The sequence below is a fragment of the Excalfactoria chinensis genome, chromosome 1 (assembly GCF_039878825.1).
Source record: "Excalfactoria chinensis isolate bCotChi1 chromosome 1, bCotChi1.hap2, whole genome shotgun sequence".
Lineage (NCBI taxonomy): Eukaryota > Metazoa > Chordata > Aves > Galliformes > Phasianidae > Excalfactoria > Excalfactoria chinensis.
In genome coordinates this window covers 27,956,674-27,976,591 of record NC_092825.1, presented here as the reverse complement: position 1 = coordinate 27,976,591, position 19,918 = coordinate 27,956,674, and the positions used below count along the sequence as shown (strand labels likewise).

The 19,918-nt window shown below is 39.2% G+C and overlaps 1 protein-coding gene across 4 annotated transcripts in view; it reads right to left on the bottom strand.

The window, feature by feature from the left end:
* PPHLN1 (periphilin 1) overlaps positions 1-19,918 on the bottom strand; it is a 76,607-nt gene that overhangs the window by 19,182 nt on the left and 37,507 nt on the right. For all 4 annotated transcript variants that reach the window (XM_072339012.1, XM_072339021.1, XM_072338994.1 and 1 more), the window contains exons 8-9: positions 17,055-17,174; positions 13,743-13,883 (exon numbers count right to left, since the gene is read on the bottom strand). In XM_072339012.1, the coding sequence (XP_072195113.1) occupies positions 13,743-13,883; positions 17,055-17,174 (261 nt within the window). The remainder of the gene's footprint in view (positions 1-13,742; positions 13,884-17,054; positions 17,175-19,918) is intronic.

Below are 19,918 nucleotides of genomic sequence, written 5' to 3'. Positions count from 1 at the left end.
AAACTGAATTTAATTGAAACTTGAGAATAGATGCAAAAGATACAAAGCACAGATACTGTGTGATTGCACAAGCTAGTTTTCCCATGAAGCTAAATAATAATAATTTTAAAAGTAATAAAATGAGCATATTTCCAGTTGTAGATGATCGATGAAAAATTTGTGTCAGCAAGGCCTACTCTATTCCAGTCCTATGCTTAACACGCTTACATGGAAACTTTCTATTTAAGGAGCATGTGACTCAAAAAGTTAATATGTGAATTATCTTCTACACCAAGGCGGTGAACTGCTTCTGAGGTGTAATTATGGCCAAGGAAGTACACACAGTAATGAAAATGCTGTAATGAAACAAGTACTTAAGCTATTTAGGGGACAGGAAAAGGGGAAAGATTGCTAACAGGTCAATTAACCCATCTATTAAGCGTTATTAGTGTCATTCAGAGCAATGCACAAAGTTCAGCAGTTGAGAAAATTAATGTATAAATAGCCCTTCTCAAGAAGCATGAGAAGCTAAAGAATCATGAACAACCTGACCCACTTGATACTGTCAGTGTTCAACTTCTGTAATTTTTAAGAATCAGGCTAACTCTGTGAGCCTTTAAAAGTCAAAGTGCCAATGTAAAATGAGCATACTACAACCACAGAACCTCTGTCCCACAGGGAATCCTGCCCTGTTTATCTGCCATGTCTTTGAAGTTTGCCATTAAACATTATGTGTCCAAATGCATCTATGACCAGACAATTACCGAGGACAGTCACAGCAACAGCACAAACAAGAGTCAAACAAAGCAGAGGAACTGGTACTCATGTGTTGGTGATAAATGATGACACGCTTTAGTCATTTACACCTCAAGACAGAAATCTAGTTTATATAATCTTGACTTGCAGAAGAACCACATGCATAAACTATTTGTGTAACAAAAGATTTTCTTTTCCACATCATTTAGGAAAGCTCCTATTTCCAAAACCCTTTGGAAACAACTTAATAGTTTTATGAAATAAATAAACAAATAGAAAAAGAACTGTAAGTTTGCCTTACATTTCTAAGATCAAAGCACATAAATACTTTCTAAACCAAGCTTTATATATATACTCACTCATATAAACAAATAAAGTATGCACTCAAAATAATTTGAACAAAAAATCCAGAACCGTTGCCTGTAAATTCTAGTTTGTTTTGTTTGCTTCCAAAATGCCATCCAATTAATAGATGACAAATTACCAATATTCAGAGGGAAGAACAACCTACTAAAAAAGCGCAGCCTGCCTTTTAAAACACAACGACTTTAATCTGCTCAGTGGAGCAAGTGCCAGAAGAAAGAGGACATGATAGGGAGTGTGATTCAGAGTATCAAAAGAAATAGAAAGTCTGAAACCAAGAGACAAATACAATCTATCACCCAGGTGGTTTTTGACATAGACAATCCTACATTTACATGGGAATGTCAGTGTTGTATACAGATCAGATTACAAACAGATTAGATTTAGAGGATTAAACTACATACACCAGCAAAGCTGGCATCCACAAAATAAGCTTCTGCTAAATTAAGATCAGCTCAGCAGTCTGCAAAAGAGACACAAAAACCAAAGCAGTAGATTCACACTTGAGCAGATTTTCCACATGTACATGTTGTCTATGTCACACTCTTCTGTGGCTGCCTCTTCCAACCTTCTGAAGCCTCCTGAAAGCTCTCATCTGCACAGGAGAGACAGCAAGCAGTTTCTATGCCAAACATCAAGCCCTTCCTGCCACCTACCTCCTTATGCCTGCATTTCATTCGCTACTTACCAAGGCTTTTTGTACGTTCATTCAGTTACCACCTTCCTGTCATCACATATGATTTCATGAAACTATCTCCTTTCCCTTATGACACCGTTCTCCATACACTCCATTTTATCTCTTTCAGAACACAACACAGACTTTATCAGGAAAAATGATGCAGCTACTGTTTAAATCACTATTAAGGTAGCAGGGAAAGTAGGTACTTGATTGTAGTTCTTTGAGCTAGAGCTGTATATATTCTCTTTCTGTTTTGATCCAGGAAGCAGCGCTGAAGAATTCCTCAGAAATTCTAATCATGTCTTGCTCAAGAACTTTATAAGAGAGGAAAAAGTCTAAACTTTATGCCACAGTGTACAGACACAACCAAGAGATCATTTCATCTTTCACTGTTCAAAAATAAAGAACAGTGCTAAAACCATCTCTAAAGTCCCTTCATGTTCTTCTGTTAAAGCAAGAATATGCTGGAGACACATTTGGAAGAGAGAGAAAAAAGAGAGAAAAGAGCAACCCATACACACAAAAATGGCATCCTTCAAACCCAAAGAAACCACTGCCTTTGTTAAGGCTTTGCCTATTCACCACTTCTGGTTTTAATCCTTTTGCTTTCTCAGAAGGTTATCCAGTGTCACTTCTGTTCATCTTTCCAAGCACCCTGACATCTGACATTTTCCTCATTATAGCTCTTAATTATACACACACACACACACACACATATCAAGGCTCATATATTTTTGGATGGTTTCCTCCCTTTCAAATGTCTTTTCCAATTCTGTTTAAACTTCCTTCTTTACGCTAAACCTTCTTCTTTCCAGTTTATTGGGTGTTACAGTTAACATTCACTGGTAGAAGCTGACTGAAAAAATGCTTTTTAATGGACAAGTCCTCAGACCAGATATAATGACAATATAAAGTGGCTCTTCTTTTACAAATTTCAACAGCTGGGAACTGAGTGAATCTGGTACAAGTCTTATCTTTTTGTTGTTCTATTATTATAACATCCATCAATTTCACCTAACTAGTACCACTCACTCTAAGTGTACCGGAGATCTACCAGGAATACCTACAAGCAATGCTCTTAAGACTGTAAGCAAACATCACTTTTTGGGATCTTTGAATGTACACCATTGTTTGATCATGTAAATGAAGCACCACTGTGTCAAAAATTACATCAACAACTAGACTTGCCAACAGGTGCAGTTCCCAGCATTAACAACTTCAAAATAACACGCTTAGCAGAGGACAAAAAATGTTACATTAAAAAGATAAGGCAAACTGCCAAACTCAAATTCTTCCATGGACAAATGACAAAAAGTAAAAGGTGAATTTTATCTAATGTATTTGAGTCATTAGGAATGAAAATACCCTACTGCTGTATGTGTGCAACATTTCTGGTGTTAAATTCTCTTAAAAGTATTGCCCTATGAGTGCTATACTTTCAGTAACATGCACTTTTTATCAGCTTTGCAATGAAATAATGCTGCTGGCAAAGAGCTGAAATGTGGTAATACATTTCCTTATTAAACTTTACCTGCAGGTGCTGAAGTGAAATGAGTGAGTTGCTCTGATTTTGCATATGCAGCAGTTTGCAATTAAGAACAGTGCAGTGCATACCCCAATCACACATTAATGTCCATGGAAATGGAAGAGAATGTGACTAAATAACTGTAAAGTGAAGGACTGCAACTTCTAAAGTACAGTATCTCTAGCACAAGGAAAGTCTTCAAACCCTTTTGATACCCCAGGTACCCTGCTTTAAACCAGTCTTATTTTTTTGCAGTATTACAATGCCTTACATCAATGATACTACCAAAATAGCAACCAAGATACCTTGGCTTGGAAATATTCTCCATCTCACAGTCCTCATAAACATGAAAACACAGATTTCAAACAAACAGCTCAAATTCAAAAATTGAAACGTCCCATTACAAGAAAATAATAATAAAATATTATAAATAATATATAATATTATTTATTATACTTATTTAATATAATAAATTATATTAAAAACCATGGAAAACTTAGCAAGTGAAAATTAATATGGAAGAAAAAGTGACTGAGAATGTGTAAAAAAACCCAACAAACTCATCCTCTATATAAGGAGAGGAGCACTCATATGAGAAACTGGTAAGACACTGAAGGATGAAACAAGACCATTGGCAAATGCTACCGTTAAAAAAAGAAAAGCTCAACTTTTCTGGGATGCCATGGCAAGCTACCCAAAACAGACAAAAATTTCCCTGATTAGGAAAAATAAATTAGCACACTTAACTAAACCTTACATTTAAATAAATTAATGTAAGCTTAGATGAAGCATGACACACAGTAGAGTACCAAACAAATTAAACTGATGAAGAGTTCATCATTAAGCTCTTCCTATTAAATACACAAAGTTTGAAGGACAATAGAAAAACTAGGAGGGAACCAAAATCTATACAGCTTCTCCATCTTTTACTCTCATCTGGATTATTACTCTTTTCTGGTCTACTCCCATCAGAAGCAAAGCCTGCCTGACCTCATCTATAATCTGAGCTAATCCTTTAATGAGTTCTCCAGCTACTCCAGTTCCTCTTAACTTCACTTAACTTACCCACCTCTTAACTCAGATTTTAATTAGGGGATTTTTTCTAAACTAGATCATTTTGCCTGAAATGAGCAACAGCAGAGGCAGATCAACATGCTAATCTCTGGAAACCGTAGCCCGTTCTCTTTGCTCAGCTAAAGACAAAAGAAAAGGTACGTCCTAGGTCAGCTTTGAATGCTTCTTCCTCCATTACCTCCTGGAACCCCATTCCCCCAGTTTTTTTTCATTTATTTCACTGTAACTGCTAAAATTCAGTATTAAACCTAGAACTGATAAATCTGGTATGCACTTACCATGGATTCTCATTAGCTTATTTCTGGCCAGGATCTGGAAACTTCTTCAAATTTACATTGTTTCACCTTCACACCCTGGTAATGTCACCCATACATTCATTGAACTCTCTGCCTCTCATGCATTTGTTACCTATTTAAGGGTCAGCCTCCTCCAGTTTCTGATGGAATAAGCTCTGCTTTATTCATTCTCCTGCTCCATGTGATCTCATGAGTTCAGTACTGCCTCACCAAGAGCACAAGATTTTTTTTCCTATCAATAGTATAGCATTTAAAGTAAAATTATTTTTACAGCTCCATTTCTTCCGAAGTAAGAAAAGTAACAACCTCTTGTTCCAAGTGCTATGCAAACACAGGCTAACTTTAAGCATCCTGCTCCTAGAAGAACTAACCTGAAAATAGCTATTCCCTGTACACATTTACAGAACTGGAGCATTTACCAGAGGACAGAGGAAGAGAGCACACTGTTGATGTCCAATCAGATACTGCAACCCTACATTGTCTTCATTCTCAGACTGGCAGTGGGAACAGGATGGGGTGGAGGGTTGGGAGGAAGGCACGAATACTTTCACACATTGCATAAACAGCAAACATTTTATGACAGAAATGTCTGTATAATTTTCTGTAACTACATGCACTACAGCTGCTAGAACCTCTTTTACTGAACTGCAACTCTTGGACCACAGATGTAAGTAATTCTCCCAAAAATGAAAAGGAATTAGACAGCAGATCTGGAAACACAATCTGGATAACCTTTGGATTTCCAACCATACACTGTTTCTTCCTACTTTACATGCACCCTATCTATGAGGTTGCAAATGCACGTGTCATGGTTTTGCAATTTTGTAATTTTGCTATCAGTATTCCACATCATAACATCATGTTAAGCATAGATAATTTGGACGAATCTGCTGCTCACAGAAAGAAGACTACATGTCCCAGGGAGCACCACGGTCAGTCATTTGACCAGGACTATATAATCTCACTTCAGTGCTGGACTCGTTCTCTCGGATCCTGCCAGCCATGGGGGAGTGTGTGGAAGCGTTCCAGCCGTTTCGCCTAGAGTTACAGTAGGCCTCTCGGTTTTGGGACTCACTCTCTCTTATTTTACTTGATTTGTTAGCCTTAATTCCAATTATATTGCATTATATTGTGTTATTCTGTATTCTGATATAGTATTTAGTAAAATAGTGTGCCTCTTTAGATCGCTGCCGCTGTATTTATTTTCTTTTTCCCTGTTTTCTTTTCCTTTTGGGATAGCGGCCCTGCAGGCCGTCTATACCCCTGTCATGGGTGCCGGTAGATTTTAGGGTAACCTGTGACATAATTGGTGGAGAATGCGGGCAGATTGCCAAGAAATTTGGCAAAAAGGGGCAAAAGTGGGCAAAAACTGCAAAAGCTGCTGTTTTCCCTGCTGTTCCTTTAGCTTTTACAGAGCTACGAGTTTTTTTTTCGTTAAGGAGCTATCTAAAGTTTACGTTTCTGCACCTGGGAGCTTGACCTTGAAAGTCCAGGCGGACGGCCAATACCCCAGAATATTTTGTAAACTTTTAGCTCTGCTATCTCGTTATTGAAGAGAGGAAAAAAAAATGTGTGCTCTGTTAAAACTGCTAGTAAAACTGCTTTTCAGGGGACTGCATGCTCCTTGTCCCTTCCCTGAATCCATTATGCAGTTTTTGAATGCCCATTTGACCACACTGTTAATTTCCCTGAACATACTGTTGGTTATTTTATTAATCTCACTCAGTATCTGGATTTATAACATTCTGAGGAAGTCTTCCCCAGAACCAGAGAATACTGAGTGGCAGGGAGTGTGGAGAGGCTTTGAGGAGACTTTAAAAAGGCAGACATCTTCAGCGTCATGGAGCTTTACTCCTGAACACTTGAAGAATCCTGAGAGCTTGATCGCATATTTGAGGCAGGAATGTTGCGGCACAGGCAGATCTCAGGAGGCACAAATGATTTGGGGCCTGGCTAATGCCTATTGGGCCTTATTCAATTTTGAAGCTGAGAGAGAGAGTCTCAGAGCTGAAAAGGCAGAGAGGGAAAAAGTTTCTGAAGCTGAGATGGAGAGTCTCAGAACTGAGATGGAGAGTCTCAGAGCTGAGAGAAATGACCTCCTATATCAGCGTGACACCCTCCGGTCCGAACTTGATGCCCTCTGGTCCAGGCAAGACACACCCCAGTCTGAGCGAGACGCCCTTTGGTCTGAGCGAGATGCCCTTCGGTCCGAGCGTGACACTCTCCAGTCCAAGCGCAACGCCCTCCAGTCTGAGCACGACGCCCTCCAGTCTGAGTGTAACAACCTCCGGTCAGAGCAAGGCTCCTTCCCGAGCCCAGGCGAGGCAGCCTGTAGCGGAGCAGCGCAACCCCAAGCGGACGTCACCGGTCTCAGCTCTCCCGGTGGGTCTGTTCCATATCTGGAAGGGGTTGGTGCGCTTCCAGGCTGAGCAGGCGCCCACCGCTATGGCCATGGGGCAGGAGAACTGCACTGCCCCCATCCAGCCCACTGGAGGCCCGGCTGTCCGGCATGAGGGGTGGCCTTAGATGTGGCTGAACGGGAGAGGTGGCCAATGCTTCATCTTTATACTGACTCATGGATGGTGGAAAATGCCTTATGGGGGTGGTTGCAGCAGTGGGAACAAGACAACTGGCAACGACGAAGAGGTAAACCTATTTGGGCTGCTGAACTGTGGAAAGACATTGCTGCCCAAATAAGAAACATTGTTGTAAAGGTGCGCCATGTAGATGCTCACATGCCTAAAAGTAAGGCTACTGAAGAACATCAAAATAACCATCAGGTTGATCGAGCTGCCAAAACTGAGGTGGCTCAAATAGACTTGGACTGGCAGAACAAGACTGAATTATTCCTAGCTCGATGGGCCCATGAGACCTCAGGCCATCAAACAAGAGATGCAACATATAAGTGGGCCAGAGACCGAGGGGTGGACTTAACTATGGATGCTATTGCTCAGGTCATTCATGACTGTGAAATATGCGCCATAATTAAACAAGCCAAGAGGATGAAAACTTTTTGGGGGGAAGGGCGATGGCAAAAATATAAATATGGGGAGGCATGGTAGATTGATTATATCACCTTGCCATGATCTCGCAATGGTAAGCGTTATGTGCTCACCATGGTGGAGGCAACCACTGGGTAGCTCGAAACATACGCAGTACCAGTACCCCATGCTATCGCCCGAAATACCATATTAGGGCTGGAGAAGCAAGTTCTATGGAGGCATGGTACTCCAGACACTGCCCCAGCAGTTCCACTCCTATCCCTGTCACCTGGGCATGAAGCAGAAGCCCATGGTGAGGATGGTGTGGATGTGCCAAGTGTGCCACCCCGCAGTGAGGGGGGTCATCCTGCAGCCACGAGGCCTGAGTTCACTGTTCCCCTACGAGGGTTTGGAGCTGAACTCTCCAGGCCAGGATGTGAGGCTGCTGGCACAATCGTGTGCCCCGGTGGCGCGGTGATAGAAGTGCCGCTTGCAACACCGGAGGCCTGGGTTCAAATTCCCGCTGTGGCGCAAGTGGTAGAAGTGCCGCTCTGCTACACAGAAGGCTCAAATCCCGGGAGTTGGACTCAATGATCTCTAAGGTCCCTTCCAACTCACACAATACTGTGATACTGTGATCACCTGCTGGGGAATTTCTTGATGAGCCTCTCCTTGATGTTTCTGTTCCACTGGAGGGAACAGATACTTGGAGGATGGCCATACCACCAGCAGCGATGCTGGTCTGCTTCTCCCCTCTGCTTATGCTCTGGGCTCCTGACCTGATATCCAGATTGATGGAGACAGAGGAGGACAGTCCCAAGAAGTCCTCCGTGCAGCAGCCCTGTAGCTTAGGGAAAGGATGAGTGCACCTTGATGTGGGGGAGGCCCCACTAGTGCTGCCTTTCCCCTTTTTCTCCCTCCACCGTTATCATGTTCCTCTTTCCGGCAGTTTTGCCATTTTCTCGAGTTAGTAAATAATAGTGTGTTAAGTTACGGAGTTTTATTTTCAGCTTATGGATTTGCATGAAATAGATATAAGTTGTTAAGAAAATAAGGTTGCTGATTACTCACAACTATATATGTGTGTGTGTGTGTGTAATAAGCATAATGTAATGATGTAGAATAAGGGGTGGAATGTCATGGTTTTGCAATTTTGTAATTTTGCTATCAGTATTCCACATCATAACATCATGTTAAGCATAGATAATTTGGACGAATCTGCTGCTCACAGAAAGAAGACTACATGTCCCAGGGAGCACCACGGTCAGTCATTTGACCAGGACTATATAATCTCACTTCAGTGCTGGACTCGTTCTCTCGGATCCTGCCAGCCATGGGGGAGTGTGTGGAAGCGTTCCAGCCGTTTCGCCTAGAGTTACAGTAGGCCTCTCGGTTTTGGGACTCACTCTCTCTTATTTTACTTGATTTGTTAGCCTTAATTCCAATTATATTGCATTATATTGTGTTATTCTGTATTCTGATATAGTATTTAGTAAAATAGTGTGCCTCTTTAGATCGCTGCCGCTGTATTTATTTTCTTTTTCCCTGTTTTCTTTTCCTTTTGGGATAGCGGCCCTGCAGGCCGTCTATACCCCTGTCATGGGTGCCGGTAGATTTTAGGGTAACCTGTGACAGCACGCTTTAGAAAGTCTGTGATTTTCAGCATCTTCTAGCAGGAGGCTGTCCAATAAGAGCAACAGTTCACCAATATTACTGAGGGCTGCTAGTAAGTAATATTAACTTAGAAGACAAGTAAGCAAGCAATTAATCTACATTTGAACATAAAAGAATCTCATTCTACTGAACATTTTAAATACTGTTTGAAAGTGCCAAGTCAACTAGGTCTAGAAGTAAGCAGCAATTCCATTTTGAGTCACGAAAGCACTAACTCCCCTGCTTCCTTCTTAGGTGCCAGAGTTCTGTGGTAATAGAAGTACTGAAATCTGAGTGTCAAATCTCATTCAGAAACAGAGAGGTTTGACTGTTTGCCAAAAACAAGGAAGGTACTTGGCTCATTTGGTAAAATCTGTTTTCAGAAGGAGAAAAAAGAAAAAAAAAGCAGAAAAAAAAAAAAACATTTTTCAGAGGTAACCCATGTCACTTTAACTTGCATATGCAACATTTAAGAAACTGGACATATAATAATGGGCTAGTTAATATATTGCTGCAGACTTGATGTCTAGACAAGATAAGACATTTCAAGAATCCCTGCTACTCATGCTCATGAGGAACAACAAAGAGATAGCCTTTTGTGTAACGCTGCCAGCAAATTGTTCCAATTGTGAATTTAACACCAGGGACATATTTTGTCATCACTTCCGAAAAAACACGCTTCAGCACATTGCATATTAAAAGCATAAGCTGATACTTAACTATATAAAAACAGAAACTTAGCAAGGTAAAAAATACATTAATGTATATTGCATATCAGATGCAAAAGCATTAAAAGTGTGTGAAATTGTTACATCAGCAACTTGTGAACGTTTACTGACCTTGACTTGCCAATGTAAAATTCTCTGCTAGGCTATATTTGAGTAACCAGACCAGTCTTTTAAATATCTGCCTAATGTTCTTCTACCCAACCATTCTGACAACATATACCAGCATATTTCAAAATCAGCACTGTGGTGGGAAGAATGAAAGACATGTTCAAAAGCATAAGGAAGTGCTTACCTCTCAAGCAAACAGAGCTAATTGCCTCACTACTTTTGTTTTCAAAAGTCCTCCAAGTTTCTGATTGCTTACAAACAGAATATCAAAAACCACATCATTTATCAAGACACTCGACATACTAAACATTCACTGGACATATTAAAACATGGGACATGCTAACGCTGTAGAATCCTCATGTTGTACTGAGAGGCACAAAGATGGAACAGAATACAAACCAGGATGGAAGAGATCAGTTTTCCCAGTGCTCACTGGGCAGAAGTGCCAGGAAAGGTCCTGTTGCCAGCTACCAAGTGGCAGAGGCAGAGGGTCCCAGGGCAGCTGGGGGACCTCAACCCTCTCCTGCAGGCAGTTGAGCCCATTCCAAGGGGAGCAGGTCCTGATAAACAAGTGAGACCACCCAAAAACAGGGAACCAAAGCAAGGTGCTGGGACTCTGCAGCTCAAGGATGGGGAACTGCCAAGGTGAGCTGGGGTGAGGAGCTTTTGGTGGGGAAAAGAAGCATTTTGTGGAGAACAGTATACAGGACTTCAGCGGCAACCGAGCTCAGAGAGATAACACTGTAACACTGGAAAAGGCCAGTGTTCTAAAGAAACAGCAGTCTCCCTCACTGGAAACATTCAGGACATAGCTTGACTGAGCCCTAAATGGCCCACTCTAAGGCCCTGCTTCCAAGAGGATACTGGCCCAGGTGAGGTCCCCTGTGATTCGGTCACTACACTGGTCGTTTCAAAGAAGAGATAAGAGACTTCCAGGATCGACAATTCCAGTCAGCAATGTTCTCAGGTGCCCATGCATCTTCAACTGCACCTTTTCTTCTTAACTGGTTAAACAGTACCACAAGTACAGCATAAACTGTATTGACAAACACTATCATCGTAACAAGTTTCCTGCATTCTTTTTTTTTTTTTTAATTGCTGGACCAGCAATTAGTTTTGAACACCTGTCAGAAAAACACATCACTTTACAGGGTGAACTTTAAATGATTAAATATCTATTTTTTTTTAGCTTTAACCTAACTCACAGTACTCCGTTTTATAACAAACAAGAATTTTGTTCAGTTTAATAAAATGTACTGAAGATGATTCCAGCATCATAAAACCTGATTTTAATCCTGTGGAAGCTGGCACCTTCAATATTCAAATTGACAACAGGAGAAACCGGTTCCATGAAATCAAAATATCTAAGTTATTCCTCAGGCTTTCCTGAATGAAGCTACCAAACGCACTGCTTTATAAAACATAATCTACATTCCTCTAGAGATAAGTATCAACAATATCACACCTAATAACATTAGGTCACATTGAAAACAACATTTGTTTTTATGCCCAAATTTTCATCAGCCTTGACTATAAGCCTATCTTACAGGACCTAGGGGCACATACAACTTCATGGGAAATAAACCAATCATAGTTTCAGTACCATCAGCTAAACTTTCCCAATTGTTGTTTTCTGAAAATTCTGTTCCTACTCTGCTTCTTTCCCCCCACGTTTTCATTTTTAAATAGTCATAAGTTTATGTGTAAGGTGTGAACACACAAACTGGTCATTGACACAAAAGGAAGACGAACTGCATAATGCAATGCATGCTCCATCCCAGCCAGACTCACAAAATGCGAAGCCATGTTCATGCAAAATAAAAAGAAAATGAAAGAAAAATACACAGAGTAGAAATTTGCTTCTCATTTATCAAGAAAAAGGAACAGTTTTACAGTATAGGAAGTGGATTCTCATGCAAAAGAACAAAAACTCAGACAGAAGAAACCTAGAAAAAGCTTTACAAGATTACCTCCAGACTACAGGAGTCTTCTTATGAAATAACCATGAGGGAGATAACTAATTTGTATTATTTAAGTGGCCATCACAGGTATGCATAAAACATTCTAAATCAGAGCAAGTTTGAAGAAATTATCTCTCCTGCCCGAATTAAAATTTTTTAAATGCTTCTTCCAGATTTGAATAGAGTTGTATTGAAAAAGTCAGAAAATCTCCAAACTCTACGTTAAAAGTAACCTAACTACAGAAACAAAATATTTCAGTTGTTTATGACAAATGAAACCGAGCGGGTTACTGGAGATATTTTCCCCACTGTGAAGTGATATGATAGCAAAGACTAGTAAATGAATAAATTTCTACTGAGCCTCCTCACAGACTCAGCTTTACAAGAGAAGCAACACAAATCTTGTTTTGTATTCAATCTACCTCCAAGCACTCTACACAAAAGAGAAATAACAGAATTTCTGAATAGAACTCCCCTCTCTCATCTTGATATCAACACTACAGTCTAAGAAAAATGTAAAGGTTATCCATCCCTGAAAAAAATGACATGGGAACTGGTATTCAAAGCCGATTTAAACAACAACAGCCTGCTTTCAGTGTTCAGTCCCCAAACTGTGCATATTCTAGTTAAGGAAATCACAGTTTAGAAGTCATTTTTATAATCTGTTCTCATGTAAAGATATATTTTTGACCATATTTAGAATTGACTGTTTATACTGGATTTTGGAACAGTTATTCTAAGCAGCAATCATTTTGTCACAGAATCATTTGATTTGGACCCTTAAAGGTCATCTTGTCCAACTCCCTTGCAGTGAACAGGGATACCTACAGCTAGATCAGGGTGCTCAGGGTCTGAGGTTCAGCCATATCTTGAATGTCGCCAGGGATGGGGTACCCACCACATCTCTGGCCAACCTGCTCCCCTCCTTCAATATCATAAAAATCTTTTTTCTTATAACTGTTCTCAGTATCCCCTATTTTAGTGTGAAACCATTTCCTTCTGTCTTATCACCACATACACTGGCTAAACAGTCTGCCCCCTCCCTTCTTATAACCTCCTTTTAGACACTGAAAGGCCTCCATCAGGTCTCCCCAGAATCTTCTCTTCTCCACGATGAACAGCCCCCAGCTCTCTTGGCCTGTCCTCAAAGGAGAGGTGTTCTGCCACTTGAATCATTTTGTGGTCCTCCTCTGGACATGCTCCAAACAAGCCCATACCTCTCCTGCACTGAGGACTCACATCTGGACACAGTACTCCAGGTGAGGTCTCACCAGTGCAGAGGAGCAGAATCACCTCCCTCACCCTGCTGACAGTGCTTCTTTTGATGCAGCCCAGGATATGTTTGGCTTTCTGGGCTGTGAGGGCACACTGGTGGCTCGTGTCCAGCTTGTCATGCACAATAACAGTAGTTACATTTAAGATGAAGACTACAGCTAATTCCCATGTGCAGACAAATGCCATACTTCCTCAGCAAAGTATCTAAATGCATCTCTGTAGATAAAGATGCCATCACCCTATTGCCTCAACAAATTAGATTACACTAATATTATGCTCCAAGGAGGAGAAAAAAAAGATGTTTACAGTAGATCAAGCCATTACACAAGCATTGTATCAGGGCCAAAAAGCCAACAGGACTCACCTGCTCAATCTCCTTGGTTTTAGTTGCAATTGCTTTTGAGCGGCAAAGAAGCTGGTTATCCTCATATAATTCCGTACTGTCAGTTACATTTGTTTCTGTTTCCTCTGCTTGTTCGACATATAATGGAGCTGAAGATCCAGCCTTAAAAGAAAAGGAATTTTCAGAGTTTTTAAATCAAAATAAAAATTTCAAGATATGACAGCAGAAATAAAAGCCCAAATATATTCAGTTATATATAACTTTGCTTATCAAGACCGTTAGTGAAGCATTCTTGCTACAATCTAACAGTTACAGAAATACTAATCTTAAATATGCAGAAAACACGACTTAAAAAAGTGACTCAGTCTTAATTGTGTAAGGACAACAATGTCAGATAACCCTTAGCTGCCCTTCCTCTGAGAAGAAACTTCTATAGTTGTTATTGATAACATCAACCAGCAAGAAATCCACAGTGAAACTGGGATTAGATTTCCGGGAAAGGATAAAGATAAAAAAAATCAAAGGTAAACAGTCAATGACAAAATCAGAAAGAACTCCTGAAGCATTCAATGCTATGGGTTAAATATTAAAGGAAAAGAGACACCTACTGTACAGCAAGAGAAAACATGCACTTAGAGGATTCCTGATAATATCTGAAATCTGACTGAAGTACCAAAATTGTACAGGCTTCCTTCTAATATGGGAATTAAGACAGCATTCCTGCCCCAAAGAATACAGACTCCTACTTCAAGCACATCAAGTAGTCTAAATAGCAGACAGAAAAAGAAAAATAATTACCTCAATATATTTATTTGCATTATTACACAACAGATTTGTACAATATAGAATAGTCTGGGAGTTGTTTTTTTGTTTATTTATTTTTGTATTAAGACCTGAGAATCTGAAGTAGACACATAAAAATATTTTTGAATACTCAATAATAAAGAACTGGAGACAAGACTTAACTAATGTGTAAGAGAAAAGCATTAGGAATAAAAAGTTGAAGCAGTCCTACAAGCATCTGCTCAAAACTCAGAATCAATATAAACCATTAACACAACATGCAGAATCTCTTTGTTGCGGTAGATCATGAAATGCCTGAGAAAGAGCAGAGGATGCTAAGAATTTCAACGTAACACGAAGTTCAGCCATTACATAGTACGTAAGATAAACAAACTGGAAAAACAAAAAAAATGAAACTGCTGCAACTCACACTCATGGGGTTGTGGAATCTCCTTCTCTGGAGATATTCAAGACCTGCCTGGACACCTACCTGTGTGACCTGGTGTAGGGAACCTGCTTTGGCGGGGGGGTTGGACTCGATCTCTGGAGGTCCTTTCCAACCCCTACGATTCTGTGACACATGACAGCCCACCAGTCAAGGTCAGAACTATCTTTTCTTCTAGGATTCAGAATGAAATATCCCACCGCCTTCATTAGCAAGCTCACAGAACACTTTTTAATTCAGTAAATTATCTCAGACTCTGTCACAACAGTAATTGTTTCATTATGAATCTTTCTCCCACTGCAATCTCCTTTAAGGCAGAATCAGCTTCACCACATGGTCAACTCTGTTCTTCCCTCCACTGCATTTCCTTCCCCTCAAGAAAAGGAGTGACATTTCTCTTCAGTGTTGCTCTCATGAACCTCTCTACAAATAGAACTGTCCATGCATGTGTCTCCACATGGTATCCATGCTAGGACCCTTTTTTCTTCACTCCACCGTATTTTTATATGTTTTTTAAAATTTTATTTTAATTCTATTTTGATATATTTTTTTCTTAATTTCTTTTTCCTGGAGGGAAATGAATAGCTCTTTCATCCAATCCTCCTGTCCAGTACCAAGAAGTTGCTGATACGGTCAGCTATTAGGTCAATGGACATGATTTAAGAGTTCAGATAAATGTAGATCGAGCTCAAATCTAGCTCTAAGTTTCCCCAGGTGTGAAATACAAGGAGGAAATTCAGTGCTTCCCATGACATTTATTTTCCATCTTATTGTTTACAAACATAAAATGCCTGCCCATTAACTACAAAGTTGATGAGAAGGAATGCTGAAATTACTGCAGGATTAAACCTGACTACTTTGTGAAAGACATTACATGACTTTTATTTGTTTTAAATCAAAAAGGGTAGACGCTAATTAAAACACATCATGCTTAATAGAGCCTTGTTGCCTTCTTATAGTCAAACATTACTGTCTATCAGTCTCATCAGCCTTAGTTGACTATGAAAATCCTGTCCATTACATGGTATGTGACTAAAAGTCAAAAGACATAATAATGTATGTCAATCTGTACAGGGCAGAAAGACAGGAAAGCCTCAGAAGTGGTGTCTCAGGTGACAAGGGCACTCTCAGAAGCCTCATTTCTTTCCCAATAGGTGCTGGGCTGAGTGCGCAGGTGGTCTCAGAATTCACATCAGCAAACCCTACTAAGTTTATACAGTGAAGGATTCAGGTTATCAAGTAGGTCCTATATCTGCAATGACACAGGATCCACAGCTGAGTTGTTCAAGAGCAAGAGGTTTGTCAGCTCCTTGCCAATCTCGCCACATGATCAATTACCAAATTAACTGCAGTAACAAACTACACAATTCAGCTTTCTCAAGAGGTTATTAACAAACACTCACCTTCTGTGCCAGTAGAGCAGTAAAAAATGACCACTGAAAAGAACTATGATCATACTTCAATATAGCAAGAGGCAAAAGACAAGGAGGGGAAGAGCAGATAGCTATAAATTAACAATTAATTAATGTTGAGTATTAATGAAACAAAAGTTCTTGGAAAATAATTAAACCAATCATACAATCAACAACAATAGCAAGGATAAAAGCCTGATATTTAAGATGAAGAGGGACTGCACCTAAAAGGGAATAAAAGACATGGCAGACTGCCATGGCATGGAACTAAATTCAGTTAAACAGTTCCTCTTCTGATCTGAGGTTTTACATAAACACATTTTAATTCAATAGAGTCCCTACCTAATTTTAGGGACCTCAGTAGACAAAGCAACTTACACCAATTCAAGAAAGTTCCATGGAAAATCTCAAGCTGAGATGGAGCCTTATTTTGTCAGCTGTAGCTCAACATAAATTCAACGCATCCTAACAAAACCTACTATTCACATGTTTTGTTTTGTGGGTGGGTTTTTTTTTTTAAACAACAGAAAAAGAATCACAAGCACATGGCTTTAGTCCCTCTCTTTCAACAAACATTTAATAGCACAGGCAGACAAATAGGTGGATTGTAAGATACACCTTTCAGAAGTGCCAAATACCAGGAAGCTACTGTTGTAATACTTTAAAATAAATCAGTTAATACTTCTGTCTTACCTCATAGTCTGTTCTTTCAGGTAAATTGTTTTCATCGGCCTTCTCTAACTTCTCAGCTGCCCATTTGCTTGCAGCTTCTGCAAGTTCCTTTTCTGATAGTCTGGTGCTCTTCTCCACGGCCTGAGAAAAAAAAAACATTACAGTGAAGGTTTAAACATGAAATATGCTTTCACATGTAAAATCATCTTCTAAATTAAAATAAAAAGCTATTCAGCTCTCTCCAAAGCATTCTGAAATGGCAAAGAAGGAAGCTGAAGATCTTGTTTGTTGACTTGTTAAAAGAAAAACAGATAAATAAAAGTCAACGAGTTTTGGGGAAAATGTTCAAATGCGCCATTACTTTCAGAATCAATACTTTTGTTTTCCCTTTTATTTTTCAAATTCAGAGACAAATAACCAACAAATTATTTGACACCAGATGAGTTTAAAGACAGATGGATCAAATGGGCCCTACAGAGAAACCAGACAAGTATGGATTGATTTAGTAACACAATATACTCTATAGTCATAAAAGGTTATAACAAATTTAAACCGAACTATTCGACTGTGTATATAGAACAAAACCTTGGCTGATTAGGAACAGAAAGTATTTTAAATGCATTTCAATCGATCAAAGTTAGCTGACTTAAAATTAATAACTTTGTACTTGGCTGAAGTGTTGATCACAAGTAACAGAATCATTCATGGGGAAATGGTCTTATAAATAGTATTTACAATATGATTTCTTTCAACTTTATTTGGCTTATATATATTAGAGCAGACAGATAATGGAAAATGTCCACGTACTAAAAGCAGTTTACAAACAACTAATTTTACAGATCTTGTTACCTCTATGTGAGTATTTTGTGCCACTGTCTCTACAGAAGCACCTATCCAAGAATTTATACAACTCTAGCATTAAGACCTGTTACAATAAGATGGATTTCAAAGAAACATACAGCTGCCTGAAAAATGTTGCCACATTTTCTACCTAGTGGTTGTCCCACTGGGGAGGAAAATCAACAACAAAACAACCCTCCACACACTATATCATTACTTTTTTCCAAAGGACATAAATGGTGAGGGGAAGCACATACCCAGACAGTCCCCTATAGGATTGTGTGTCATAAAGACACAACATTTAACTAAATTCAGAAAATAAGTGGAATACAATGCTTATCTGAACAGGAATCACTCTTTATCATTCTGTAATTTAAAACAATAGAAATCAGCAAAGCCAAGAGGTGACAGGGATTAATAGAAGTCCAAAGTACAGACAAGGTACTAAAAGGTTCCTAAGGGAAATGGGCAATACAAATCAAAGAATAATTAGCCCAGCTACCTTCCCAAACTACACAATTACTTGTACACTTCCCTTGATACCAACTATCAGCAGCCAATTTTTTTCTCCTCTGCTCTGATTCCCCAAGGCACACACAACTTATACCCACAAGCTGGCTTTCTTAGCTGCCAGAAAATCATGCATTACAGATTTCTCCCAGTCCCCAAAAGTAGCACCGTGCAATACTACCAAAAAGAAAGGACCAGTATCTCTGCCACCAATTGTTATCTTTGCATGAAATGAAGATAAATAAAATCTCATATGACTTACAATATTCCACAAGCCATAAGCATCAACTAATTACTCTAGTATTTAATGGAAAGGGGGGGTGGGGGGAAACACCCTTAATTCATTCTGACTAAATTATCTAGACTGCATGGCAATAAAATACATATTAAAAAATTCTGAATGCATTTCATGTATTATGTATAGGGTTTTCCACAGATACACTGCACTACAAGGTAAGAGAAAACTATAAGAATAGGGTCACATTTTTAGAGAAAAAACAACTAGGGAAGCAAGAAGTGAACTGTTTTGTGGAAAACTTTTTATTATACTGTAAAGAAAGGTGTCTTCCCTTTTCCTTAGGCATAACGTAAGAACAGCAAAAACCTGTCAGCTTTCTGCTATCTTTGCTCGGAAGCCTTCCTTGTCTCACACATCTGCTCTTTGCTTTAATTATACTGCACACAACCTCCAAGGCTTACAGTCCAGACAGATATTAAACAAAAACACAAAAGATGTCATGCAGTAGTCAGTTAAACAGGTGGTTAAGATCTGATAACACCTACCTGTATTAATTCATATGCATGAATATGCAAAAAAAATAATAATAATCATAAGCAAGATTAAAAAAAATACCTTTGCTGATTTACATGTAGTTACTGAACTGAAAAGAGATATTGCTGTGGAAGCAATACAAGTATTTCATAGTTAAATTACTACTTAGAGCACTGAAAATTATCTCCTTTGATCTATAAAACAAAGCATATGATTCATTTCACAAGTCTGAATAGATTGCAAGACTTGGCCCCTAGTGTTTATCATGTTTTGCCACAACTTTTTTGGCTGTTATTTCCATGTCAGTGAAGAACTATAGCTTGACTGGTTAGTGAAATGCAGCCACCACCCCCAAGAGGCTCCACTGATAGAAAACAGTACATTATAGACACATCTGGTGCTTGAAAGAGACAAGCAATATAACGTCACTGAAGCAATTCTGTTTCTGCAGCTGATGTACACCAAATAAAAATTGTTTGTTCTCTGGAGAAATTATTTCAATTAAATGGAAACTTTTACTTTGTGTAGTTAACATCAAGTAGATATACGCAAAGCTCTGGCAAAAATAAAATCAACGCAAAACAGATCAGGCCTGATTGGAGAGGAAAGCAATATGGTTAAATACCTATAGTTCAAGCTCACACTGCATGTATATACTGTAGTAAAAGATTTTGCAATATCTCTTTGTTCTCTTTGTTCTGTTGAGGACTTGATATTAAGCTGCATTATGTTAAGTCTGTAAGCAAAGTAAATGAACTAATTA